Here is a 27,992-nt window from a genome sequence, read left to right on the forward strand (position 1 = left end):
CTTCCATTCGATCAAAATCTAACAATCCTTATGTGTTAGTCAGAAGGATCCGAGCCCAAGCCCAGGGGATCCAATTCCGTTTATAAATTTGTTTTTACTGCCAAGATAAGATTTGGTTTACTTGACCGAGACATATGAGATATGACAGAAGAGACTCAGCCCCTATAGGCTATAGATACGTGCGTTTTGGTCTAGGACCTCATTTCAAAGATACACTAGGGACAACGACGTAAATGCGCCGAAATCAGATAGAGTGCTTTGACTGCTGATGTGTGATTTGTCCTCCCTTAATTTTATTTCTCCACCCCTTTTTATTGTATAATTTTAATACTAAATTTAATCTTACGTAAAATAAATAAAAGAAAAAAAATGAATATGAAAAGAAAAAACTAAAAACTTAAAATAAGAAACGAATCAAGTTGCACCGCTCTGTCCCTTCATTCCTCACCCTGATTTGTTTTTCTAAAATATCTAAGATTTGATCATTATTTATAGTTATTTTATATAGAACTTAAAACTGATCGGGATATTTGAAAAATATAAGTGGGTCGGAAGATAATTATTTTTAAACTTTTTTATGGTGAATAGAAGTAAAGTAGTTTTATCGTTAATCAACACATTTATTTTAACTTCTCAAGAACACTTTTTAATTTTTTAACATTAACTAGAGTAAATTAAAAAAAATGAATAATGAGAATTGATAAATTTATGTTGAACGTAAAAAAATTGTATGAAAATAATTATGCTGATAATATGACGTGAGTTAAAAAAAAAGAAGAGTATGGCACCGAGCGTAAGAGCATTCATCGTATAAATAATCCTCAATGTTAAACTACTTAAAAATTAAAATTTGGGAGCTTCCCCGCTGCTGAATTTTGTCGATACGTGTGCCACATAAACGCTCTCCCTCTCTCTCCTCTCCTTTATTCTCCACTGTTTCTGCTCAGCTCCGATCACTGTATTTTTAGCTCCTCTCTGTGTCTCCGTGATAAAATAATCAAATAATGAAGCCAACCCCATAACATCCTCTCACATATTCTCTCTGGAAAGTGGCAAAACCAGCTTCTCTCTCTAGGATGATTATGATTAGGGTTTCTCTCTCTTCATCCATCTCTCTGATCCTTCTGGAGATTAACCTTCTTCTAACACTATGATTTTGAGCTTTGTGTTTCTGTTCAAGCCGAAGGTTGCATTGTGTAACAAGCTTTTGTTCGTTGTATGAAAAAACAAAAAAAAAAGATCTTTGTGTTAAAAAAGACAGGGATTGAGGTGGTGGTTTTTGGAAACTCAAAAAAAATTAGTGGGCTTCCTGTGTTTGTGTCATATTTTTGGACTTTTTTTGGGAAAGAGAAGGAGTGGGTTTCTTTCAGGTCAAAACAGCTTGAAATTTTGTCTTGTATTCAAAGTTTCAGTTACAGCAACCAATAACAGAGATTTCTTTGAACAAATTAAAAAAAAACAAAAAAAAAACCCGGACTTGATATTATAAACCAAAAACTCCATTTGGGTCTTCACCAAGAAGCAAGCAGCTATTGATCTTCTGTTCACACAAACCCAAGAATCTTCTGGCTCAAAAATCCAGTCCTGCTCAACCGGTTACACTTAATTTCTCTCTCTCTCTCTCTCTCTCTCTCTCTCTCTCTAGACGGACTTTACAAAGTAGGGATCCTTAAGCTCCTTCTGAAATCTAAAGAAAAACCAAAACCAACTAGTTGTCTCTAGAGCTCTCTCTCTTCCTCCTTTCTCTTTTCTCCCCACCTTTTGTTGTCTATATTAGCTTTTGAGCTTTTGTTGGTTTTTGGGGTTCGGGAAAATGGCCATGGCGGTGGCTCACCACAGAGAGAGCAGCAGTGGGAGCAGTATAAACAAGCACCTCGATGCCGGAAAATATGTACGGTACACATCCGAGCAAGTTGAAGCTCTTGAGAGAGTCTACGCCGAGTGCCCGAAGCCGAGCTCTCTGCGCAGGCAACAGTTGATCCGGGAGTGCCCCATTTTATCAAACATTGAGCCCAGACAGATCAAGGTCTGGTTCCAGAACCGCAGGTACATATGAACAGGACCGATGGGCAACTGGTTTTTTTTTCCTCATTGTTTTTGCCCTTTGGGGTGCATCAAGTTCAAATTTTGGGTACTTTAAAAACCGGGTTTTGCTCAACTTCCTAGTTTTGATCAAAGTTCAAGGCCATATATATTTTTTGTTAAAATTTATCTTTTACAAACGGGTTTTTTTTGCTCAATCTCTTCTATATTTGGGGTGATTTGAAAATTGGGTTTTATTCAATTTCCAATTAGTGAAGGTTTTTAGTGTTTGATTTGGCCTTGAGATTATGCATTTTGGGATAAAAAGAAGGGGATTTTGTTTTTTGGGTATGCAGGTGTAGGGAGAAGCAGAGAAAAGAGTCCTCAAGACTGCAGACTGTTAACAGAAAATTATCGGCAATGAACAAACTGCTGATGGAGGAAAATGATCGATTGCAGAAACAGGTCTCTCAGCTTGTTTGTGAAAATGGATATATGCGCCAACAATTGCATACTGTAAGTATATTTATCTAAAGATTTTAGGAAAATAATTTTCTTTGGTTTAGTCCGGGATTGGAAGTCAATTTTGTCCTTTTGCAGTTATTTATTATAAATTTTATTATGTTTTAGCCAAGTTGTGAGATTTCAGACACATTAATGGCATCTGCAAGTTTTGCTTTTATTCCAATTTAATGGATTTTATTATGGCCAACTGAATTGCCGTAGAATTTAGTGGTTGCTAGAACTTAACCTCTAAGTGGTTTTCTTGTAGGCATCAGCTGCAACTACTGATGCAAGCTGCGACTCTGTGGTGACAACTCCTCAGCATTCTCTCAGAGATGCTAATAACCCTGCAGGGTAAGTTTTATTACCATGAAATTTCACCTTTCCCAATTCCTTACGTAAATATTTACTGGCAGGGTGATTGTTTTGTGTTTACATAATCTAATCTTTATTTTACTATATTTGGCAGACTCCTATCCGTAGCGGAGGAGACATTGGCAGAGTTCCTATCCAAGGCTACAGGAACTGCTGTTGATTGGGTCCAGATGCCTGGGATGAAGGTTGCTTCTTGTTTTTATTATTTGGGAAATACTAGTTTGTTTTTCTTCTCCCTTGTTAAATAATCGTGTAATCAAATTGTATAAATTGTTGTACATCTTATGCGTGCTGAATTATCTTATTCAATTGTTTGCCAGCCTGGTCCGGATTCGGTTGGGATCTTTGCCATTTCACAAAGTTGCAGTGGAGTAGCAGCAAGAGCCTGCGGCCTCGTAAGTTTAGAGCCTACAAAGGTAAGAATGTACATCATTTGATAATGGTAGAAATTTTGCTACATCTTTTGTAGGCGGCTTATTTTCATGTGATAAGGTTCATGAACCATTTGGATTTGAAGTTAATTATTCATAAACAGATTGCAGAGATCCTTAAAGATCGTCCATCTTGGTTCCGGGACTGTCGGAGCCTTGAAGTTTTTACAATGTTTACAGCTGGAAATGGAGGAACTATAGAACTTATATATACACAGGTGAATGAACTGTTGAAACTTAATTTTTTTCCGCGGTTGGATGATGGTCAGTCACCTTTTTTTATATCCAAGGAATAACTGACATTTAATTGCTTCAGACATATGCTCCAACTACATTGGCTCCTGCAAGGGATTTTTGGACCCTAAGATACACTACAACTTTAGACAATGGCAGTTTTGTGGTAAGCATTCTGGTGTATATTATGTTGCCAGTTTTGTGGTAAGCATTCTGGTGTATGTTATGTTGCCATACTTTGTGGAGACCAGTTTATGAAAAATACAAATTGGCTTTCCGTCTCTGTTTTTTCGTACTCCTGTAAGTGGATACCTAATGTGCTGTAAAAATATTTTGTTTTCTATGTTATAAGGTGTGTGAAAGATCTCTTTCCGGTTCTGGTGCTGGCCCAAATCCTGCTTCTGCTTCACAGTTTGTTAGAGGCGCGATGCTTCCTAGTGGTTATCTGATTCGACCATGTGAGGGTGGAGGATCAATCGTTCATATTGTTGACCACCTGAATCTTGAGGTATCAGTTTTGTATTCTTACTATCGTAACTCTCTTAATTAGGAAAACTCAATTGTTTCTCATCTTATTCCAGGCATGGAGTGTGCCAGAGGTGCTGAGACCGCTTTATGAATCGTCTAAAGTGGTAGCGCAAAGAATGACTATTGCTGTGAGTACTTTGTGATTGATTTGATACGTTCCTCTGTGCAATATATATAACAATGTACTGGATATTCTGATTTTCTGTATAAAAAGTGCACTTTCCAAGTTCCCATCTTCCCTTACATCTTTAGACATAATAAGTTTTAAGCCCCTTGATATGAACCAAAGGCACCCTGGAAAGTAGAATTTCTCACCTGTAAGTTTCTGAATGCTGCGGTGTGCCAGTGTTTATAGCACGTTGGCTTTAGAATGGAAATATAAACTAATAAACCCCTTCCCTCCCCATGCTACAAAATTGATTAGCTATATTGTGAATAGAAGTACTAACTAAACTTATTTTGTGAAGGCGTTGCGCTATATCAGACAAATAGCTGAAGAGACAAGTGGTGAAGTGGTATACAGTTTGGGCAGGCAGCCAGCTGTTCTGCGAACTTTTAGCCAAAGATTGATCAGGTGGGGTAATACTCTTCGTTTATTGGTCATCTGCTCATTTGATACATCTGTTTGTATAATTCCTTGGTCACCTTTTTGAGTGTTAATAACCACTCTTTATCTTTTTCTATTATATTTGTAAATAAATTTTAATTACCGATCTGTCTTCTTGTAGAGGCTTCAATGATGCTGTCAATGGATTCAATGATGATGGATGGTCATTGGTCAACTGTGATGGTGCTGACGATGTTATAATTGCAGTCAATTCAACTAAGAATTTAACTTCTACCTCGAACCATGCCAATTCCCTTGCATTACTTGGAGGTGTTCTCTGTGCAAAGGCTTCCATGTTACTACAAGTAAGCCTGGAATCTGATGACCATCAATTTTGAAAATGATAGTTTCTGTGCTGATTGAGCAGGCCTTTTCTGTGCTGGGAAAATAGTATAATGTCCATGATTCTTCTTTACCACTTTGTTGTTTCTGAAATTAGGCATTTAGCTTTTCTCTGGAGGGCTGTATTTAGAATGATTTTGTCCCCTCTGCATCTATTAATATTGCTTCGTCTTGGATTTGGGGAAATCAGTGTTAAATCTTGAATGTTTGGGTGCTTATATGCGTTGTCCAGCTAAAACCCTAAATTAAGCTAATGAGAACTTGGCGCTTGTTTCTTTTTCAACTCCAGAATGTGCCCCCTGCTGTTCTTGTTCGTTTCTTGAGGGAGCACCGTTCAGAGTGGGCAGATTTCAATGTTGATGCCTACTCCGCCGTATCTATGAAAGCAGGTGCGTATGCTTATCCTGGGATGAGGCCGACAAGGTTTACCGGGGGACAAATTATCATGCCACTTGGCCACACAATTGAACAAGAAGAGGTATGTTGTTTCAATTGGTTCAAATTCTCATTGTACTGTTTTTTTTGTAACACATGAACCTCTGTTGTGAAACATTACATCAACAGGATAATAATTGCAACCACTTTTTGTCATGTTGAATTGAAAGTATATTCTACGGAGTGCTTTCCATCCCCCTTTACTTTTTTTTTTCTAACTTCTTAATTTGATTCCAGTTGCTTGAAGTTGTTCGACTTGAAGGCCATTCTCTCACTCAAGAGGATGCTTTTGCATCAAGGGACATTCATCTCTTGCAGGTGCTTTTTCCTGCTTCTTGTTCAGCTACTGCTGCCCTTGCCACTATCTGTTGGGGTACTATCTGCTAGTGTACTGATCATACGAAAAAAATGTCTTGTTTTTATTGACAGATATGTAGTGGAGCTGATGAGAATGCTGTCGGAGCCTGCTCTGAGCTTGTTTTCGCTCCAATTGATGAGATGTTTCCAGATGATGCTCCATTGCTTCCCTCTGGTTTCCGTATTATCCCACTGGATTCAAAAACAGTTGAGTTTTTTTCGTGCTTCATGTCAGTTTTACCTGATAATTCAACCAAGTAGACTTATGCATCAATATTGTTGTAGCCATTGGGCTGTACTGGAATTCATATTAATGTGTTTTTGGGCTCCCCAAACATAAATGTCATGGAATTATGAATACAGGGTGATTCAAAGGATACTTTGAATACACATCGAACATTAGATCTGACATCCAGTCTTGAAGTGGGCTCAACAACGAGTAATGCAGCTGGAGAGCTTACTACATTTCACAATACTCGATCAGTATTGACGATTGCCTTCCAGTTTCCGTTCGATAATAGTCTGCAAGAGAATGTCACAAACATGGCACGGCAGTATGTTCGAAGCGTAATTTCATCTGTGCAGAGAGTCGCGATGGCTATATCTCCATCTGGATTGAGTCCGTCCGTAGGACCAAAACTATCTCCCGGCTCACCTGAAGCTCAAACACTGGCTCACTGGATCTGCCAGAGTTACAGGCATGCACTTCAATGCTTTAGACCGCATGCATGATTAATCTGGTGGGAAGAATTCCACCATATTTCTGTATGATTTCTGAATCATTTTCTTTATCTCTTACAGTTATCATGTTGGGGGTGAATTACTGAGACATGATTCCTTGGGCGGTGACTCGATGTTGAAACATTTATGGCATCACCAAGATGCCATTTTGTGTTGTTCATTGAAGGTACAAGTGCAACATCACATGACGGACACACGCTCAATCTTTACATCATTTTTTCCCAGTAGCATAGCAAATTGAGCATGTCATTCTGTTTAATAATCTGTGGAGATCGTAATCTGTGCAATTGTTCGTTCTGCAGTCAATGCCGGTTTTCATCTTTGCAAACCAGGCAGGACTTGACATGCTGGAGACATCATTAGTTGCCCTTCAGGACATCTCATTGGACAAGATTTTCGATGAGTCCGGACGCAAGACGTTGTGTGCAGACTTTGCTAAGCTAATGAACCAGGTATGTGTTACATCAGATTCATCCATCTTTCCACCACCATATTTTCCCGTTGTAGCCTAGCTCATCTTTTATTGTTTCTTGTCAGGGGTTTGCATACTTGCCGGCTGGCATCTGCATGTCGACGATGGGACGCCACGTATCGTACGAGCAAGCGATTGCATGGAAAGTAGTTGCAGCAGACGAGAACTCTGTCCATTGCCTTGCCTTCTGCTTCATAAACTGGTCTTTTGTGTGAACGTTTTAATTTATTCCATCCCTCTCACTTTCTTCCGCTTGAACACGCAAAAGAAGCTTGAGAAAAAAAGAAAAGCTGAAATGTGGGAAAGGAAAAGAAGTTTTGTAATTAATTTAATTTAATTTTTGCTTTGAAGCATCCAAAATCTGCAACTCTGTTGCAATTTGCTATGCTCACATGCATTTAAGTAATCAAAGTAAACATGACGAGTTTGTTGAAGAAAGATTTCAAATTTGAGAAAGAGTGATTTGATTTACCTTGCTTTGAGGAGCTGCGTTTGTCACTGTTTAAACTCGACAAATGTGCCATTTCGTTTCCCATCCCTCCGCGAATTGAAGATAAAATATTGCTCCAAATTGTTAGAGACGCCGAGTCTGCTAGAAAACCGGTGCATCTTTGGAAATAAAGCATGTGTGAGAGTCGACCATCCGTTTCAGTTCAGAGTCGTGTTCGCAGATTGGAGATTCAAAGCTGTTCGGAACTAACAAGTCTCCAAGTATCTTCTGCCTCTCTTCGTTCGGTAGAAATCAATGGCTGCCGGAGTTGAGGTATTCACCGGATGATTGGCTTCAAGGCGCTGTCTCTCGCGAGAAGTTGACAATATATGACCACTCGTTTCCTCGATGGCCAGAAAGAAAGAGGGGGCGATTTGGAATACGTGAAAACTCAGTCCAGGTGCGTACTTGAGCCCCCTTTCCCCGTGCATGCATATCACTCCTGCCATACATTAGAGTTTCAGATTGTTGTTGGTTTTTTCATGTATTCTGATCACTTGGTGGTCGTGTTATATTTTTTCATGCATGGTGTTTGTAGATGCGGGTACGAGTTTTTCCGTGCTTGCCGAGCGGAATGCAAGTACAATCAACGACCATGTACCTGCCCATTCTTTGATGCACGAATTCGGGATCTGCCGATACTTTGATCCGCGGAATCGGCTGTGAAGACCGGAACGACAAGGCAAGTAACATTACACTCAACGGAAAGACTCAGGCTAATCAAGTAATCAATTACCATCTAGTGCTGAATGGTATTTGAGTATTAACCTAGGATGAAGTAACAAAAATTTGACCCGAACTATGCTTGAACCAAGTGGTATTCTGGTCACACACAATGACTGAAATCGAAAAATAATGTAATTTCGAGTCAAAATTCCTTCGTCAAAATGAAAATCAACGTATTCAACTGTCATCCCTTAAATATCAGAGTTACATTAGAGACCAGACGTGCGATAACAATTTTTATAAACCAAAAATCAAGGCAACGCCGCAAAACAGTCAACCAACGAGCGATGGTGCCTCAGGATGAGAATCATATCTGACATTAAATGTCTAAAATGACAAATGCAGTGCTTTCTCCTTCCCAAATCACTCTAAGTGCAAAAAAAAGAACGGAAAGAAAGGCGCAAGAAAAGCTGAGGCAGAATAGAATCTATTATAACATGAAAACATACATCTCTTCACACTACATGTAAATGTTTAGTTGACAAGATAACTAACCAACCCACATTCACGACCACGAATATTTGATGTCACAGCAACTATACACACAAAAGTACAAGTTTCACTCTAAAGCAGATTGCAGTGGCAAGAAAAATCATGCAAAACACAATAAGCTTCGCTAGCATTCAAACATGGCTCGTGTCATCATTCTCTTCTCGAGTGTTTTTTCATTATACATGCATTCATCGAGATGCCAGTGACCAGAAATTCAAGAGAAAAGATGGTAATGCAGCGAACCAGGATATGAAAGCCATGGCTGTAGCTGTTTCAAATTGTGCACAATGGTTGCGGGCACAGCCATCAAGATCATTGTCAATGAGAACTGTGATGCCCGCAGAAGCACAAGCAGCAGCAAATGTAAGAGTGGAGGTCACCTGCATCAAACAATGGGAATGTTGACAATTTAGACTCTGTAAATTGAGCATAGCGAATAAGTAAATGCCCAAATTGAGACTGTGCAAAAGCAAACAAGGGAAAATGTTGCAAACAAGAGAAAATGTTGACAATAACAACAGAAGGAAATCGAGAGCAAGTTAAGGGAGTACACTCGCATGGGATTTTTCAACTTTTATTATACATGGTATCACTATTTAGTATTAAACCAAGCCGATATTTTTCTATATCAAATCTTCAAGCAATTCAGACATGAATTTGATAGAGGTTTTCATAGAAGTTCACTGACCAACTATGTTGGGCCTTCTACTCGCATCAATTCTTCAACGGTGACTATATAAGCTTATTTCAATTCACACATTAGTTAAGTTTCCAACATAATCATCTATATTTGGTTAGCTACTTAGGAATAGCAAGTTAACATCCATAAGACAATGTAGGACCATGCTACTTTGACAAAGTTCTCACGAAATGGTCATCAATTATGTTGATTCCTAAAACCACCGTTGATTCCCAAAAGAAATGGTCATCAATTCTCAGCCAGTCCAATTAGCCTAAGAATCAGATCCATTATGTTTTGCACTATCAGCACCAATTAGATTCACCAATACTAATTAAAAAGTTATACAGCTGGTAAAGAAGGCAATAACTTTTTCGGCTATTTACAAGTAAAATTCACAAATGGTGGACTGATAAAAACTCGAAAATGCTTCAATTTGAATGTAAAAAGTAAAACCAAACAAAAGCAACAAGAACAACATTTCCAAATTGTTGAAAACACTGAAATCTCCTAAAAGGAAATACTCGAAATTACGATTGGTCTTACCCCATCGCCGAGGGTGAACAAGCACACAACTCCATGGTTCTGCAAAGAACGCCTTACTAGAAGGGCATAAACGTCAACAATGCCCAACGACAAGCTCCACAAGCACTGCAAACCAGTAGCTGCAACAAGGTAGCTGAAATCCACACACGAAACACAACAAACTCAAAAACCTATCAGATTGAAATTTAAGCATAATTAAAAGAATAAACAAAAAATAAGCTGAAAAAAAGATATGGGTTCAGTTGTGGCGGCTACCCACCAAAACGCGGTGACGGAGGGGAAGTCAGAGGTGGTGGCCATGACGACGAGCGCGGCGGCGGAGAAGAAAAACTGGGCGAGGCGCAAGACGAGGCCACCCGGAGTGCCGGGCATGCCCGGAAGATCCTTCATTCGGACCCGGAGCGGGTTCGGGCCGGCCCCATCTGTGGTGGGTACATCTTCAACTGGGTGAACCGACCCATGGCTCACGTTCATCTCCTCCTGGGTCTTAATTGGTCCGAACCATGGTCGTTAATCAGTCAAAGATGGTGGATCGGGGCTGACAGTTGAATCGAACGAGTCCGGCGGTTGCGGGATCTGGGTTCCGCCGGGGGGGGGGTGTGGATGATGGAAAACCAGGAGACCAAGTGAGGGTTTGTCTCTGGTGTTAGGAGGAGGCTGCGAGCGACTTTTCGTTGTGTTATGACATGAAATTCTGACATGTTCGCCGCTTTTTTGTTCTCGCCTTCCTACTGTTCACTACCGCGCGTACACGGACGGCTTCGGGGTAATTAATTGTTGATTTAATTTTCAGTTTCCTAGCAAGACCGACACGTAATATTATGGCAATTTTTTATATATAATCAATATTTACTCTTTAATTTTTAAGAGATTTTAATGAAAAATTCTTAGTACTTTTCATTTTAACAAAAAAATCATATTTTTACATTAAAAAGTCAATTTTGGTACTATTCATTTTACCTTTTATTTTGTACTTATCGTTAAAACTCAAAGTTTTCAAATTATTTTCATTTTTATTTTAGTGTAAAAATATGATTTTTCGTTAAAGTGAACAGTATCATAGGCTTTTCATTAAAACTTTCTAAATTTTAGCTATATATGATAAATTCTCTAATATTATTCATTTGTACAATGATATTAGGTTTTTTAGTCAAATTACTTTAGTCTAAAGGAAAGGATGAAATCGAATTGTACTCATGGAAAGTGTTTTGGGGTAGATTTTACTTTATTTACAGTCGTGCCATTCATCTAGAGGTGGGGCTTTGTGGGTTTGGGCTTTTGCCGTTGCCTCGATGGGTCCTGCTTTCGATGCCGCCAAATGACCCGTTTTGCCAAACTTTAATTTGGAAAGGAGAGGCTGCGATTGCTTTGGATCAGAGGCTAGGTGGTAGGGATGCTAGAGAGAGGAGGAGAGAGGGAAGAGTGGGGTGCTTTGGAAAGGAGCGGTTGGGGTTGGTTTCGATTTAGGTTCGATGGATGGGAAGGAGCTGACGTCGTTGCACCGACAGAAAGCAAAGACCGCGTGTAGACATGCCGGAGAGGGAAGAGTTGGATGATCGAAAGGGTGGTACCGAAAAGGGTAATTATGGTTTCGTCGGCAAGGGTTACAGAGAGAAGGCGAAGCAGGGAGGGAGAGGGTGGGAGAAGTCCTTTTTTGCAGAAATGTTAACCTCAGAATTGATTAGTAATAATGTGATTCAAATTTATTTTTAACAAGAATCGAACCTTAGACATCTCAGTTATAAGTGAAAATGAATACCATAGACCGTAATACTAAGTGATAATTTAATAAGAGTTGAGACTAAATGAATGTTATTATGTTGTTTTGATCTCGTTTGTTAATATCAAATTTTAAGGCTGTGACCATTAATCTTTGATCACTATATGAAATGAATGAGGTTAACATGGGGATAGGTGGCAGATTGATTGTCACAAATAAAAAATTCTTCTACCAAACAACCTCACTCAATGTTGAACAAAACATGGCAAAGTGCCGTTTTACCTTATGAACTATCTCGACATTGTTAATTTTACCTTTGAAATTATTTTTTTCAATAGATTAAGATCCCAAACAATATTAAAATAATCAATGTGAGATTTTTCATCAAATTAATTAAACTTCATCCAATTTGTCATGTAAAGTGTCATGCATTAAGCATGTAAAGTCACTTTTTAAGTCAAACATCATCGTACAAGTATACAGTGGTAAAAGAAAAATAATACCCAATTTCACCCTCCTTCAAAGTATGACCTCCCCACCATTCCCATCTATTATGCCACCCCACTCCAGCCACCCTACATTTTTTCCTGGCCATCACCACATTTTTTTGGTGTCGTTCATGACTTTTGTTTTGTTACAACGATATTTTATGTTAATTTTGGTTGTATTTGAACTAAGTCCCATAAGTAGCTAGCAATAATAATGTTGGTATTGAACTTGCTATTCAAAGTAGTCAAATATAAGACATAATGCTGACAAGTAAAAAAGAATATCACTACACTGGAATATTTAGTGGTTAGTATAGTTTATAACCATAATCTAAAGGTAAATTGACAAAGGTCAATCGTTCATGGATTTACTTTCATACGTTACTTTTACTTGGCTCACGATTATTGTGCATCGGTAAAGTTTTGAAAATTTTATCATCCTCATTGAGGTAAAATATCGAGAAAATTGGAGCTTTAGTCCTTTTAGACTTAGGCTTAACCGAAGCTTTAGTTCTAAATAAAAATACGTGAGTAGTGGTGCTTAAATTTGTTCCGAAGCTTTAGTTCTAAATAAAAATACGTGAGTAGTGGTACTTAAATTTGTCACAACATGAAGTGATGATCCTTGCAGGTAACACCACTTATACCGTATAAGTGAAATACCCTAAACATTTATGTCTAAAGATTCTATTAAGGACTAAAAGCCAAGCAAAATTATGCACTAACCAAATTACTTTTAAGACCTAACATTCTACTAATCCAAAAATAAATTTATGAAACCGAGCTGTAGCTATGTGATACAAAATTTGTTTCTTATAGGTTTTTAGGAAATACCTAGAAATAGAACAGTTTCTTAATCTTGAGATAGAAATAGAACATTTCAAATATACACACGCCATGCAAAAAAATCTGACATAAATGAGATTTTCATGCACCCTGAAATGACTTAAATGCCTTTAAATATAAATGGGTTATTTGCTCCCATTTTCTTATCTCTCTCTCTCTCTCTCTCTCTCTCTCTCCCTCTCTCTATCTTCTCTCACTTCCTCCCTCACACACTCTCTCCCTTTCTCACTTTGCACACATGGTGCACTGTCATCCCGAAACCACCACTAATTTCATCTCGTCCTCATGAGTCCAAAACACCTAACCGTGTTGCGAATCTCATCCTCGATCATTGGGATCAAAACTCAAGCATGCTACGAGTTTTCTGGCCATTTTCCAGCAACACGGCAAACAATCGAGGCTCAAGACCATCACCATTGGACTCGCATCGAGGGTGGGAACAAAGCCCAATCATTAAATGTTGGTGTTTTTTTTATTAACTTTTCAGAATTTGCCCATTGTATGTAAACGACATGCATATGATATGCTCACAGTTCTAAGCCAACCCAAAAACTCAGATGAATTAATACTTATAAGTTAAATTAGGGTTTGTGTTTCATGTTGGGGCCTATGGGTAGTGAAATAAATTTCAAGTTTTGACGTGCTGCAAAACTAGGATGGAACAATTCTGGTTCAAGTGTTCCAATAGCATAAATTTGTGAAATTTTTTCTATAATGTGCATGCATGTGGTGTGCATATAGTGTGCATGGCTACATCTTAATATGAGAAGCGGGGATGTTCACTAGTTATGATGCACGTATGTTGTGCCCCAAAAATTTAGCGAGTATGCCTATAACCTAGTTGGCCTCAACAAAAAAAAAAAAAAAAAAAATTAAGAAAAAGCTTAAAGGATTTTAAGGATCATGCATGTCCATGAAATAACGACAATGAGTATCATGTTTTCCACATGCACGATTAAGCGGGGATTGATATACATAACAAGACTTTTCAAACTGCCACGGTAACCTTACATACGTAACAATTATGTTTTAATTGTATCAATTATACTAATAGGTTGTCGTTAAAGTTTCTTATTAATAAGAAAACAGCTCGTTGCTTAACCTCCAGTTCTGTGCATATCATGTGCATGTAATGTAAATATGATGTGCATGTGGTGTGCATATAGTGTGTATGGTGGTGACGTCGCAAGTGATGACATCATTTTTCTGATTTTGAAAAGAGAGTTGTGAGTTATGGGTTTTTGGAGTTGGAATATTATTATGAAGTTAGCCATGCACATCATATGCACATTACGGAAAAATTTTGACAAATTTATGCAATTAGACACTTGAACCAGAAATTGTTCCATCCTAGTTTTGTAGCACGTCAAAACTTGAAATTTATTCCACAACCCATAGGCCCCAACATGAAACACAAACCCTAATTTAACTTATAAGTATTAATTCATCTGGTTTTTTGGGTTGGCTCAGATATGTGATCACATCATGTGCATATCGTGTACATACGGTGGGCAAATCCTAAAAAATTCATCCTGCAAAACACCAACATTTAATGAATGGGCTTTGTTTCCACCCTCAATACGAGTCCAGTAGTGGTGGTCTCGAACCTCAATTGTTTGCCATGTTGCAAGAAAATGGCTGAAAAACTCGCGGCATGCTTGAGTTTCAATCCCAATGATCGGGGATGAGATTCATGACAAGGCTAGGTGTTTTAGACTCGTGAAGACGAAATGAAATCATTGGTGGCTTCGATTTGGGTGGTGTTGGTCGGGATGACAATGTACCGTGTGTGCACAGTGTGAGACGGGGAGAGAGAGAGAGTGCGTGAGGGAGAAAGTGAGAAGATAGAGAGAGGGAGGGAGAGGGAGTAGAGAGAGATAAAATCAGAAAATGGGAGCAAATAACCCATTTATATGTGGGTATTTTAGTAATTTTGGTTTTGCGCATGGTGTGCAAGGCCGATTTGTCATTTTTTTGGTCTCAAAATTAAGAAATTGTCCCATTTTGAGGTATTTCCCTAGTTTTTTTTTTTCTTCCCTTTCTTGACTAGTTAGTAATCAAAATATGAGTTTTCTAAACAAATTGTCTTGTCTTTAATTATATTCATTTTAGATGTTTTCTTATTTTTGTATGTACTTCAATAGAAGAAAAACTACATAATGTCAACACATGCCTCACAAGATGATGTCGTACCTAAAGGGTTGCGATTATATTCCTCTTTGTGAATAAATTTATATACAAATCTTAAACTCATAGAAGATGTTACGAGAGATAAAGTACGGTGCATATATACTTTTGGTAGATATTGGTTTAAATTAAAATAAGGGAAGTGTTGTTGACACTCCAAAAATCTCATTTTACACTCTTCACAAGTGTATTTTTCTTTCATAATATAGAAATTTTGGAGTATAGAATGAGATTTTTAGAGTACTAATAACAATTTCCTAAAATAAAACATATTAGAAATGTGGAGTAGTTGTACTTTTATGCTATATTTATGCCTTTTTGTAAGACAAGAAGAGCCACATAAACCTAGGGGGGTCACTAACATCAAACTTCACCATCATTGATCCCAAACGAACAATATATGGTGATATTTATGTCTTCTTATAATGATTTTGAACCCTTCCTCATTTTCCAATAATAATAAATTTAGAAAAATAATAATAATTGCATGTTTTATACACATAAATGGTCACACACATCCATCATCATATTTCTTTATTCAAAATTCTCATTTTTTTTAAATTTTTTTTTAATGATCAATCAAGTGAGAGTAATTCAAGAACCATCATAACAAACTAGTTTCTTGCCACATGCTTACGCGTGCGACAATTTACTATTTTATTTTATTTTATTATTTTTTTTAAAACTAAATTTATATGTTAAAAGAATAAATAAAACTACTATTTGCTCTTTTGCATACACATACAGATACACTCACATACATACTCCTCCACATGAGGTAGTTTTATTTTAATTTTTCCATTTTTTTTTCCTTTTTAATTAACCTGTATTCTTTAAAAAGTGAAAAAAGGAGCACTTTAGATATTTTCAAAACTTCATTTCTGCCTTCTCTCTGTATATGTATATGTATATATATGCATACTAGCCTTTTGCTACGGGCTAAGTTAACGCGTGTGACAATCCGGGATGTGACATTTCATTTTTTAGAATTTTTAACGTACGTTTACTAATTGAGTGTACTCATTTTAAATTCTAATTAGAGAAGGACATTCGTGGTATATTGAAACCTTCACTATTTTAGTTTGTCGGCTTTATATATACTAACAACATAAAGAAAATACCTACACAAAAACATGAGTAAAAAAATTGGGGTAATTGCATCTAATTAATTATTGAACAGATCAAAACTAAATATTGACAACATAAAAAGAATCAGCAATTTTTTTTCAGTGGTATTTAACAGTATGCAATACGAACAATGAACAGATAGGTTGTTTATTATTATTATTTTTTTTGAACAAACGATATTATTTACGCTAAGGAGATGGGGTGGGTTTAGCCTCACAATGAGCTAGCAATAATATGGTTCAAATTCGCATTTGGCGAGAATTGAACTTAAAACCTTTTAGTTATAAATGAAGAGGAATACCACTAAACCATAGTACGAAGTGGCATGAACTGATAAAATTAAGAACAAAAAATTTAGTAACTACATAAATTAGATAATTTAAAAAAAATTAACCGCTAAAATACCTACCATTGAAGCTGGACTCACAATTTTAGAAATTGAAGTTTGAAAAATCATGGTTTTGAAAGAGACGGACTCAAAATGCTATTATTTCAAAAGTGGAATTCTTTGTAAACTCTTCATCATCTCATATTTTTATCAAAATTTTTATACCAACATTATAAAATATTGTGCTATCGAACCTTACCATTTTTCTCTTCTTACAAAATTTGTTAATTTTTTTTTTTTTGTGTCGAAACAAAATTTGTTAATTTCGCTCGCCTCCATTTGTACTTTTGCCGTTTTGCGTCCCCCTCTCTCTACATCAGCAGTTCAAAAAAGCCAACGAGCCGATTAATTTTGCTCACGCAGCTTATTATTGTTGTTGACCCTCATTTTCTGACTCTCGATCTTCACGGCCTTTGCTCCCTCCTCCTCATCGATCTCTCAAAAAAAAAAAAAAAAAAACAAAAACTAGGGTTTCGACTTTCGAGCTCCGGACCCACCGACCTCCCCCACCTGCTCCCCAAAACCTCCACCTGCTCCGCGACGGCCTGGATACTTTGCTACTGCTTCTCCCTCTGCTGCTGCTGCCGCCGCCTCGAGGGTTTACAGATCTAAGCCAGCTCTCACTTCCCAGCTCTGCTTTCTCTCTCTTCACCATGTTTTGGAAGCTCACTTCTGCCGCCTCTCCTGTAACTCTCCCTCTTTCCCAATCTCTTTAATTTCGAAACCTAATTTCAGCTGCTTCTTGTCGAAATTGACTGGTGTGGTGTTCTGTTTGATCAATTTGCTAATTCAGAAGTTTAGCTGGTGTGGAGTTTTTAATTGCTATTAATTTGGTTTAATTGGGTTTTATTGCAAACTGGTTTAGACTGATTGGACGTAGCTGTATTAGTTTCCCAAATTGAATGGAACGTAGATTTTTAGTAAGCTGTATTTTCTCGGGTTGGATTTACTTTTTAAGAGCGGTATTTTATTAATGCGATTGAGATTAAAGTTGGGTAGCTCAATTTTTGTAATTCCGGGATATGCGATTACCGCCTGTATTTGCCGGGGTTTGGATAAGTGGGGACTTTGATTATTAAGATTGTGATTGAAGTGGGGGAGCTCAAATTTTGTAATTTTGTGATTATCGTCTGTTTGGTTGCTGAGAAACCTATGGAAGTAGTGGGACAGAACTACTTTTGAAGTTCATGCTTTCTGCTTAATGGGGTTTAAGATTTGGAGGCTGCACTCTTTAGCTGCATCTAGTTCCCGTGCTGCCTTTTCTTTGTCCAGCTATAAACCATGAGTAACAGTGTTTGACTGCTGTAGTTTTAAGTAGGATTCTTTGCTTAGGACTGCAACGCTTCTATTTTTATGACATCTGATTTGTTTGTTTTTCTTGTGTATTTTCTACCGTACAGGTGGAGACAGTGCTAGACAAGGAAAATTTTACATTAGAGGAGCTTCTGGATGAAGAAGAGATTATCCAAGAATGCAAAGCCTTAAACACTCGTCTCATTAATTTGTAATGTCTCATTGATGTTCTCTTTACGGATTGTACTGCTACTGATATTATCAAAGTTCCCTCCTGTATATATATTAAGCTCAATACCAGAATTTGTTGTCTTTCCTTACAGTTTTTGGGATTTTTTGGAGGAATTAAACGTCTTCTATAATAGGGAACTTGATTGTGGATGAATAATTGATACCCTTGTGTAAGTTTATGTTTTCAGTTTACGGGATAGAGCCCAGGTGGAGCAATTATTGCGTTATATTGTTGAAGAACCTCCTGAGGATGCTGAAAGCAAACGAGCCTTCAAGTATTATTTCATCTTGACAAAGCATACTTTTGACAATGTTTATATATTTCTCTCCATAATGTTTGAGATTTTTATCTTTTGAGTTTTGCTTTTGATTATTTGAGTAATTGTTTTTTTCTCATGATCTTTAGGTTCCCCTTCATTGCTTGTGAGGTTTTTACTTGTGAAATTGATGTTATCTTAAAGACTTTGGTGGATGAAGAGGAGGTATTCATGATCAAATCTTAATCTTGAATAAGGAATTTGATATATAAAATCTTGTCTAGTTTTGACATATACTTATTTTGTGATTGCAGCTAATGAACTTACTTTTCTCTTTCTTGGAACCAAATCGTCCTCATAGTGCCCCGTTGGCTGGGTATTTTGGCAAGGTAACTTTTGAGGATATTTACAGTTTGTCCTACTTTATCTGGTCTCAAAATATGTTACTTGACAAATTTTGTGGGAACTTTAGGTTGTTGTATGCCTAATGATACGGAAGACAGCCCCACTTATGAACTATGTTCAAGTAAGTAATTCTGTTAGTTTATCTTTATATTTTCAAACTTCTGCAATTTGGTTTTCTTCATTGCATTAATTTGGGACCAGTACTTTGCACTGTATTGGACCTATTGCCTCTTTGCATTGCCAGCAATAGCATCCATGTCACTCATTTGTCTAATTGCAATGCTTGCTCTTCTAAGTCCAGATGCCATGGTTCTGGAAACAAAGTTTTGTGGGAACTGTTTTAGCTGTGAAATATGGGTGGTATCCTGAAATCCATCTTTTGTTTGTCTGTGTATAGTTTTTGATTTACAATCCTTGGTGTCTACAGGCCCATGAGGATGTTTTCCGTCAGCTAGTTGATTTGATAGGAATTACATCCATCATGGAGGTATTCAAGACTTAGAATCGAGTTCAAAGTTTTTGGTTTTTTTCATGTAATATCCTCTTTGAAACTCAATATGAGGTGTTCTCATGGCACAGGTTTTGGTTCGACTTGTTGGTGCGGACGACCATGTGTATCCCAATTTTATTGATGTGATGCAATGGTTAGCTGAAAGTAATCTGCTTGAAATGATCGTAGATAAGTTGAGCCCAACTGTAAGTGGAATATTACATTCTTGTTGATCAGTAGAATTTTATCTTTACTTATCTACTTATTTATGAAACATATCCCTAGTTACTACTTAATTATGGATACAATTTGTTTCTTTAGTCATTATGGTAACAATGTCTTCCTCAATTTGTGATGCCTTTAGTAGAGAGTCATATATGTTGACAACATAACCTAATGGATATCTGTTTATGTCCACTTTAGTAGAGTCATATATGTTAACAATGTCTTACTTGAATGCTCATATGTCCTGTGTATGTCCACTTTTGACGTGGATTTCGTCTGTGTACTGTTTTAGTAGTTACATAAAGGTGCTGCTCCTTAGATCCAGGAAACACAAAGAATCAAAAGTGTTGCGTACTTTGTCACCTTAACTTTATGCCTTTGGCCTTTCTAGTTGGAGTTCTATATGATTTTATTGTTTTTGGTAGGATTTAATAACGAAAGAGAGACTACTGCAATTGAACTTAAAATTTTAATTGGAGAAAACACTAAATGGTAACATACATTTTTCATGAGCTTAAGAAGTTTGGAATAAATGTTAAATAACTTAGCTTTAGAGCTGCCCTGGTGCATCTTCTATGTCTATCTAACATCGTTCTTTTTTACTTTGGACCAGAATCCTCCTGAAGTTCATGCTAATGCAGCCGAAACACTTTCTGCTATAACTCGAAATGCTCCATCGGCCCTAGCCAACAAACTTTCTAGCCCAAGGTTTGTGATCAGAACACTTTTTTGGTTGGCTTTGAGTATTTATTACGTTTTAGTACATGTTATGTGGATTGGTTTTCAGTTTTCTTAAATACTTTTATGCAGTTTTGTTACAAGGATATTTGGTCACGCATTGGAAGATTCACATTCAAAGTCTGGTCTTGTACACTCGCTTTCTGTCTGCATCTCTTTGTTGGATCCGAAAAGATCAGCAGTTTCTTCTCCCTTGTTCCATTCTTTTCGGGGCCAACATATGTATGAGTCTCCAATCCCTGTTAATCCAGATACCGTCAGTGCAATGCTGCCAAAACTTGGTGAGTGCAAATACTGATGCCTTAATTTTGTCCAAAAATTGCAAAATTGCGTTTTTTTAGCTTCCTTGCACGTGTAATTCTGCTGGTGTTTTTTTTTTCCGCTGATTAGTATTCTGCTGTTGTTACATCATTGTTTAGTTTTTCAGTTGCAGTTTTCAACAATAAATTTTGAATCTTCACTCTGCTATTAAATTTTTAATATAACTTTGACCTTTTGTTGCTACATGAAAGTAGAAGGGAGTATCTTGGGGTAAAGAATATTGAACCTCACAGTGGCTTTGAAATATGACAAGGCTTTGGGTTATGATAAAGGCTCATATCATAGGGGAAAAAATATTGCCACGTTGGGACTGCCATTAGAATATGCCTCATATTTGTACAGAACCCGAGGGCTATTAGGATTTGTTAATACAGTGATACTTTTACCATGTCATGGGTGCAATTTTTTTTCGTTATAGCTGCCTGAAAGGAAAAGAACTGTTTCTTCATTGTGATTTTAAGATTCAAAGTGGTTGTCCAGGCGACTTGCTTGTGCTTTTGAATGTGTCATGGGATGAGAAAACATTGCCGACAACATACGGAGAGTTGAGGCCTCCACTTGGAAAGCATCGTTTAAAGGTTGGTTTTTCTTATGACATCTGCAGGAGTTGAGTAGTATCTGGCTGTTTTGTCTACTAAATTGTTGACTGATTTTTAAATTCAGTACTGTGCTGGCAGAATTATTAATCGATAAGAAATTAAGTGTCAAATGAATTTTCCACCCTAATTTACAGAAAGAGAATTATTAATAATTATTGGAATAATGTAACTGTCAATTTCCCAATTCTCAACTATTCTGCAATTTATTTCAGATTGTGGAGTTCATTGCTGTTCTACTGAGATCAGGCAATGAAGAGGCAGAAAAGGAATTGGTTAGCTCAGGAACCATCCAACGGGTCATTGATCTTTTCTTTGAGTAAGCTGTTGCTTCAATTTTTAATTTTGAAATAGTGTATGTCCTGAGTATTGGTTAAAAAGGGACACTTTCTTCTCTTTTGTTGTAGTGAATGATGTACTTGTTACTAGATACCTAATGTGTTTATTTAATTAATGCAGGTACCCTTACAATAATTCCTTGCATCATCATGTAGATAGTATAATATCGTCATGTTTGGAAAGCAAGAGTGATGCCATTGTTGATCATCTTCTTCGAGAGTGTGATTTAATTGGAAAGTTCCTTCAAACGGATAAAAATCCCATTCTATCTGGTGATGCTAATAAGGTAGAGAAGGGGATATCTTGGCTACTCTAATTGTGCACTGTTGTAGAAAAACATTAAATGCTCAACATTCTTGATTTGTTTATAATGCCTCTAGTTCCTTTGTTGGACGAGGTGTATTATAAAAGCGAGAGCATGGTTATACTTGAGTGGAGTTTTAGATTTTTGCATATCAATGACTACCTCTAGTTGTTTGTTGATTTTATTTCAAGCTCTGATAATGAATTTTTCTTAATGTAGCCAACGGTACCTGCTACTGGAAAATCAGCACCACGAGCAGGAAACCTCGGGCACATCACAAGAATTTCTAATAAGCTCATTCAGTTGGGAAACAGCCAAAGCCGTGTTCAGGCATGCCTTCAGGTAGGTTGCAGGTCTGAACCTTGGTTTACTACAAGAAGCATACATATTTGGATCGTGGCATTTTTCTCATTTGTGATTTTGATGGTGATCGAACTTAATTGTAACTTTTATTGTCAAATGACTCTTTCTCTGTGAAGCAATTCAACCATATTTCATGTCATATCTTTGCTCTAAAGTCTTCGTATATATTATCAACTCAAATTTATTGCCCTTTACCTCTCTATATTGGTAAGATTATGATGATGTTATCACATTTTGGGATACGTGAGTGGGTGTTAGTGGTTTTGACAGCTAGTTTTATTTTTAGTGTTTTTCCTTATAAAACTTTGCTTGGCTTGTTTTTCTAGGAAAATAGCGACTGGAATGGGTGGCAAACAACAGTTTTGCAGGAGCGCAATGCAGTTGAAAATGTTTATCGATGGGCTTGCGGGTATGCTGTCGTTCCATTTATCTGCTTTGCAATGTATATTCTTCAAATATATTACGGACCATACTGTATACATTACCATATTCTCCATACAACTGACATTTGCTCAAGCATTTGATTTTTAAAATATCCGTTTTTACATTTTTTGTTTCACTTTATATTTTCTTCTCACTCACTCAGACGATAAAGAAAAAAAATACACCATGAATTCATAATGTCAACTTTTACTATTTCTCTGTTAGTTTAGATGGATTCTAATGCTTTTAATTTTTGTATGTGAATTCCATATAAATCAATTTATTTCCACAATTTCTAATAAAAAATCGCTATTTGATATGAATTTCAATATCGTCATCGATATATCCTTATTTATGAACTTAAAGTATGGCATTTCATATCTACTATGTAGTCCTTGATTTTATTTTCTGTTATTCTATGATATATTCATGGTACACAGTGCTTATAGTTGTTGAGCTTTATTAAAATGATCAATGAGTTAACCCTGCTGTACATCAGCCTTATATTTTTGGATCTCAACGTCAACTTCACTTACGTTTCTCCTTGTTACGCACAGTCGCCCAACTGCTTTGCAAGATCGGACAAGGGATAGTGACGAGGATGACATGAATGACAGAGATTATGATGTAGCAGCTCTAGCAAATAATCTAAGCCAGGCTTTTAGATACAAAATATATGGGAATGAGGATGCAGGAGAGGTATCTAGCTATGTCCTCCCCTTTATTATTCCTCCATTTTTCTTTTTGTTGGGTTAATGGTTTGGGTTTTCTGCATTTCAGGACCAAGGAGCTCTTGATCGAGATGATGAGGTAATAAATTTTGTTTCTTCCACTGATGTTTTTTAAGTTGATATATAGTACTTGATGGTAACTATTCTTATCTAAGCATGAGTAAGCTCTGTAAAAAGGTCGGAAGTAGAAAAAAGATAACCCATGTAAGCATTTTTAATATCTTATTTTTTGGGGTTTAATCAATGTTTTAAAAGGCTTGCCTCAGGGCGTGCCTAGGTGCTCTGTGAGGCTGGGCTTGAGGGTTGACGCCTCTGTTTTGGGGGAGTGGGCGGAAGGCATCGCCGGAGCCGCCTAGGTGCACCTCAGGGGAATTTTTTTTTTTTTTTAATACTCCCAAACCCAAATTTTGGGCAGGATTTTAACTACCTCATACCTCTTCCTTGCACTATCATCTCTCTGACTTGTTTTCTGATTTTTATTTTTTATATAAAGGATGCGTGCCTTCTACGTGCATTGTTATATGTGTGCTCATTGTGCTTTTCATCCTCTATTTTATATATATAATATATGTGTGTATATGTGTGTATATGTATTTATAATATATGTGTGTGCTCAGGGTGATTATTGATTAATAATCTTCTTTTTTTTTTAATATAATATATGTGTATGCTTAGTGTATATATTAAAAAAATTTGGTCTCGTGAGGCTTCGCCTCACGCTTAGGCTGGGCTATCCCTCGGACTCCTCGCCCACGCTTCACGCTTTTAATACATTGGGTTTAATTACATTCTGAATGAGGGGGTTTGATTTATAAATGCAGGATGTCTACTTTGATGATGAATCTGCTGAAGTGGTCATATCATCCTTGCGTCTTGGTGATGACCAAGGAAGGTGAGTTTGTAACCTTTTGTTTATTTACTGCTGTTTGTATGAAGAAAAATTAACTTTGAAATTTGGGTTTAGTGGAGAAATATTGCTTCGGAAGGGGTTGCAAATTTACATCAGATTCGTTTTGGTTTATAAATTTGTCAATTTTTCATATTCTCTTTTGTGTGTTCCTTGTCATTGTTATCTTCTGAACATCATCCATGTTGATAGGTCTTCTAGTTCTACTGTATGTGAAAAGGTGGGCTAGAAAATTAAGTATCCTATAAAGTGTCAATTCAAGACAATATGATTGAAATGAAACAATAATCAACAAGGCTTGATAGGCTTGATGGTTCGCATGCAATCCTCCTGTGCAACAAACTAGCAGTTAGAACTGGTCTATAATAAGGTGCAACATTTTCGGAGACACTATATAGCGACTAGAAGCTTGACTTGTAGACCTAAAATACCAAAATATTGCAAGAAAAAAGAAGAGATTTTATTGTATTCTCATATCTTCCATTGTTCCAAGGTGGAGTATCGCATAAGGCATCATATATGTCGTTGCAATGGATTAAATATGTTTAACTAATTGCTTCATGAGGCTGGCAATTGATGTCTAAGAATTCTCTCTAGTTGTAATGTCATATGTATAAAAATTCAAACAATATCTTATACATAACATATATTGTATATGTTCTTGTGATGTACGAACTACGTAACTTATTGCTCCACAAGGTTGAAAATTGTTGGTCATAAATTTTATATCTGGTTGTGGTGCAAAAGTGCTTGATATTGAAGTGCCAAGTGTATGAGGGCTTAAAATTGGCTCAGGTGTTGTGTATTACAAGCTTCACCGTAGAATATGTTTAATGTGGATACTGAATAGTTTTAATCCTCAATGCAGCAGTTTATTCACAAATTCCAACTGGTTTGCATTCCAAGATGATAGAACCGGTGGTGAATCTGTGGGCACATCACTGTCAGAGATGGAAGAAGTAAACTTGAACTGCACTGGTGGTAACAGCAGTAGTGATGATGAGGTTGTGGTAGGGGAGGATGATAAGTTGGCCGGGAGTAAAGAGACTGTCAATGGCACGTCCATTTCCAACAGAAACCTTATGAATGGATTTAGCAACAGTGGTAACATGAACCCAGATGGCGAGAAGACAAGTGCCTCCAGTGACATGGGGGGTTTCTTCAGATTTGAGACATCTGATAATGATGACATGTTTGGAGACAGGCCTTTGCCTGAATGGGTGGGATGGAGTGAATCATCAGATTTGCAAGTCGGCGGTGCAAGTGTAAATCCATTTGAGGATCATGATGACGCAGTTGTCAATCCTTCAACAGCCGAGGTAGTGGCACCAGATGCTGGTGCTAGTTTGCACTCAAGTGGAGAATCTACACTTCCAAATGGCTCGCCTCCATCCTCCACTGCTTCTACTGCAGGGTCAGTGGGAAGTGGTGTGAGCCAGAGATCAGGTGCTGTCCCGTCACTGTTTGAAGAGGATGTTGAATTCGTGGGTGTGGAATTGGAAGGTACTGAGAAGGCTATGGAGCAGGCTCTTAAAGAGGGCATAGTAGGGGAGGCAGGGCCATTGAAGAAAAACATTATGCCGAAGGTACCAGAAAAAGAGAACCCTGATGACGGTGAGGCTGCAAATAAGGAGTTCAATGACACCAACTATTGGAGGGTTGATCAGGAAGTGACTGTTTTGGAGTGAATGGTGAATGGTGGGTTTATCCTTCGTAAGGCTGTTGAATCTGAAATTGGGTCTGGCAGCCAGGGGCCTCATTTTCGGTTGGCAGCGTGTCAGCGGCTTATGCAGCAGCAGTCATGTACAGTATATTTTTGTTTCGAAGGTAGGTTGTGTTATGGTTATTTTCTGTTTATTTATTGTTAACTCATTGTTTATTATTGAAAGGTTTGTTTCTCCCTGATAACGAGTATGGGAATTTCCCAGACCCAAAATGTTTTCCGTATTTTCGTTTCTGGCTGGAATCATTGGTAATGTGGGATCTATATCATTGTGGCGTCCGGACTGATTTAAGTATAAATTGGTTAGGTATTGTTGTGATTCTATGCATATCTACTGCAGTTTTGATGGTCACTGCCTTGTCTTGCTCTTGATTGAATTTTTCTTATTAGCATGCAAAGTAATTCAGTGTGTTGATTGCCTTTTCGGTTTGGTTCGCTTCCACCAAACGTAATCGGTTTGGTTGCCATTTTACGCAGTGTTGAAACTCGAAAGATGGTGTGAAATCGCTCTCATTTGATTACTTTAGCGTCCTTTTATTTTTATTGGTACCGGTGAAATAACCGATATTGAACCAAACCAGGATTCCGTTATGCAATTAGCGTGAAATAAGGTGGTTAGCAGTGCCACTACTTGAAGGTGGTGAGCGAAAATGCAGCCAGCTCCTTGGAGCTGAGAACTTATTAGGGCAAGTCCACTCCAAAGGGGTAGGCCGGCTCACAGCCTCCAAAATGGCCCGGCACCCACAAAAAGGCCTCCAGCCCAAGCCATCCCATAGGCCGGCCCAAAATGTGCTGAGCCAAGGTCCAGCCTATGTGACATCATGCTAAAGTCACAGGTCATTTTAAACTTTTTTTGTGCCAGGGGCGTGCAAAACACGCGTGTTCCGACAAGAAAAAGTTGGTGGGGCCCGCATGTGCAGGCTCGACAGGTGCAAGGGTTCGGATGCCACGTGGCTCATTCTGGATTGTTGGATTTCCAACGGTTAGTTTTTTGAGCCGTTGGATTTCCAACAGTAAAAAAAATTTGAAATTCAAATCCAACGCCTAGCCACGTGGCGTGATATGGGCTGTTGGATTTGAATTCTTTTTCAAATCCAACAGTCTAGATTAATTATCTCAATAAAAATTGTTTAAAATTTCAGAAAAATTAAAAAAAAAAAAAAAATTTCTTTCCATAAATACCTAACAATCATCTTCCACCTTACATCACATTTCAATATTTTCAACATTTTCAACCAAAATAGTACTTTCAGATAATGACACGTGACGTAACAAGATTGGTAAAAAAATCCTATCCGAAATTAAAACTATTTTTTTAAGCATTTGGTCAATTTACTGTTCATAAGGTCTATTACTATTACTGAGTGGATTAAATAGGCTGAATGCCAACGTATTTTTTAAGAGTGGACTTGCACTTAGAGAAGAAACAGAGATTCTGATGCATGTAGGGAAACATGTTTATTTTTTTGTTTTTGCACGTATAATTCATTCATGACTTGGCTCTTCTTCCAATCCACCCTTTGACCATTTGACTTTTTGACTCTCGCGAATCACTTTCCTTTACTTTTATTACTACTCTAATTAAGTTGAGAAATCCTTCACTCTCTACTGAATTTTTATTTATTTATTTATTAGCAATATTTTGAGGAGGTATTATTATAAGTGATATTATTTTTCTCATTAAGTTCTAGTTTACTAAAGGGAGATTTAACAAAACATTCTCAATATTTTTTACTTTTAGCGAAAAACCACGTTTATACCTTTCTCTGGTACTATTTACTATACCTTTAAAAATAACTTTTCATTAAAAGAAAGTTTTTTTGCACTTTTCGTTAGTTTTCATTTTACTAAAAGGGAGGCGAGAGACGATGATTGAAACCAAGACGCATTAGTTAACAAGAAACATTA

At 37.3% G+C, this 27,992-nt stretch overlaps 3 protein-coding genes across 4 annotated transcripts; 2 read left to right on the top strand and 1 right to left on the bottom strand.

Annotated features, from left to right (window-relative positions):
- The first annotated feature begins 847 nt into the window (after positions 1–847).
- LOC125479480 (homeobox-leucine zipper protein REVOLUTA-like) lies at positions 848–7,486 on the top strand. Its single transcript, XM_048588825.1, has 18 exons — positions 848–2,046; positions 2,379–2,538; positions 2,795–2,880; positions 2,996–3,086; positions 3,222–3,317; positions 3,437–3,550; positions 3,649–3,732; positions 3,919–4,074; positions 4,148–4,222; positions 4,562–4,668; positions 4,823–5,006; positions 5,333–5,521; positions 5,716–5,796; positions 5,908–6,042; positions 6,199–6,533; positions 6,637–6,742; positions 6,879–7,028; positions 7,114–7,486. Exons 1-18 carry the CDS (start codon positions 1,814–1,816, stop codon positions 7,261–7,263), a joined length of 2,532 nt encoding a protein of 843 aa, XP_048444782.1. The 5' UTR covers positions 848–1,813; the 3' UTR covers positions 7,264–7,486.
- Positions 7,487–8,675: 1,189 nt separating this feature from the next.
- LOC125479481 (CASP-like protein 5A2) lies at positions 8,676–10,587 on the bottom strand. Its single transcript, XM_048588826.1, has 3 exons — positions 10,241–10,587; positions 9,982–10,114; positions 8,676–9,136 (listed from the first exon to the last, which is right to left on the bottom strand). The coding sequence occupies exons 1-3, from the start codon at positions 10,453–10,455 to the stop codon at positions 8,945–8,947; spliced, it is 540 nt and encodes a 179-aa protein (XP_048444783.1). The 5' UTR covers positions 10,456–10,587; the 3' UTR covers positions 8,676–8,944.
- Positions 10,588–17,045: 6,458 nt separating this feature from the next.
- On the top strand, positions 17,046–26,436 carry LOC125479477 (serine/threonine-protein phosphatase 6 regulatory subunit 3-like). 2 transcript variants are annotated; one of them, XM_048588808.1, is made up of 19 exons: positions 17,046–17,424; positions 18,139–18,242; positions 18,451–18,537; positions 18,669–18,744; positions 18,834–18,908; positions 18,992–19,045; positions 19,352–19,411; positions 19,504–19,620; positions 20,253–20,347; positions 20,450–20,658; positions 21,179–21,276; positions 21,510–21,613; positions 21,754–21,919; positions 22,157–22,279; positions 22,627–22,709; positions 23,281–23,422; positions 23,504–23,533; positions 24,276–24,346; positions 25,230–26,436. In XM_048588808.1, the coding sequence occupies exons 1-19, from the start codon at positions 17,392–17,394 to the stop codon at positions 26,047–26,049; spliced, it is 2,547 nt and encodes an 848-aa protein (XP_048444765.1). In that variant the 5' UTR covers positions 17,046–17,391; the 3' UTR covers positions 26,050–26,436. The 2 variants fall into 2 exon arrangements, with proteins under 2 accessions (XP_048444765.1, XP_048444766.1); XM_048588809.1 differs by having other exon boundaries at positions 25,233–26,436.
- Positions 26,437–27,992: the final 1,556 nt, after the last annotated feature.

The sequence above is a fragment of a genome, unplaced genomic scaffold (assembly GCF_019419815.1).
Source record: "Pyrus x bretschneideri cultivar Hongxiangsu unplaced genomic scaffold, Pyrus_bretschneideri_v1 Contig29, whole genome shotgun sequence".
Taxonomy (NCBI): domain Eukaryota; kingdom Viridiplantae; phylum Streptophyta; class Magnoliopsida; order Rosales; family Rosaceae; genus Pyrus; species Pyrus x bretschneideri.

Bases quoted from the DNA above. Each gene is read 5' to 3' on its own strand.
- LOC125479480 (XM_048588825.1), top strand. From the start codon at position 1,814: ATGGCCATGGCGGTGGCTCACCACAGAGAGAGCAGCAGTGGGAGCAGT. The intron at 3,551-3,648 runs GTGAATGAACTG...TAATTGCTTCAG, and splicing joins TAGAACTTATATATACACAG to ACATATGCTCCAACTACATT. The intron at 4,223-4,561 runs GTGAGTACTTTG...TATTTTGTGAAG, and splicing joins CGCAAAGAATGACTATTGCT to GCGTTGCGCTATATCAGACA.
- LOC125479481 (XM_048588826.1), bottom strand. From the start codon at position 10,455: ATGAACGTGAGCCATGGGTCGGTTCACCCAGTTGAAGATGTACCCACC. The intron at 10,115-10,240 runs GTGGGTAGCCGC...TGTGGATTTCAG, and splicing joins CCCTCCGTCACCGCGTTTTG to CTACCTTGTTGCAGCTACTG. The intron at 9,137-9,981 runs GTAAGACCAATC...TGTTTGATGCAG, and splicing joins TGTTCACCCTCGGCGATGGG to GTGACCTCCACTCTTACATT.
- LOC125479477 (XM_048588808.1), top strand. From the start codon at position 17,392: ATGTTTTGGAAGCTCACTTCTGCCGCCTCTCCT. The intron at 18,745-18,833 runs GTATTCATGATC...TTGTGATTGCAG, and splicing joins CTTTGGTGGATGAAGAGGAG to CTAATGAACTTACTTTTCTC. The intron at 22,280-22,626 runs GTAGGTTGCAGG...TTGTTTTTCTAG, and splicing joins GTGTTCAGGCATGCCTTCAG to GAAAATAGCGACTGGAATGG.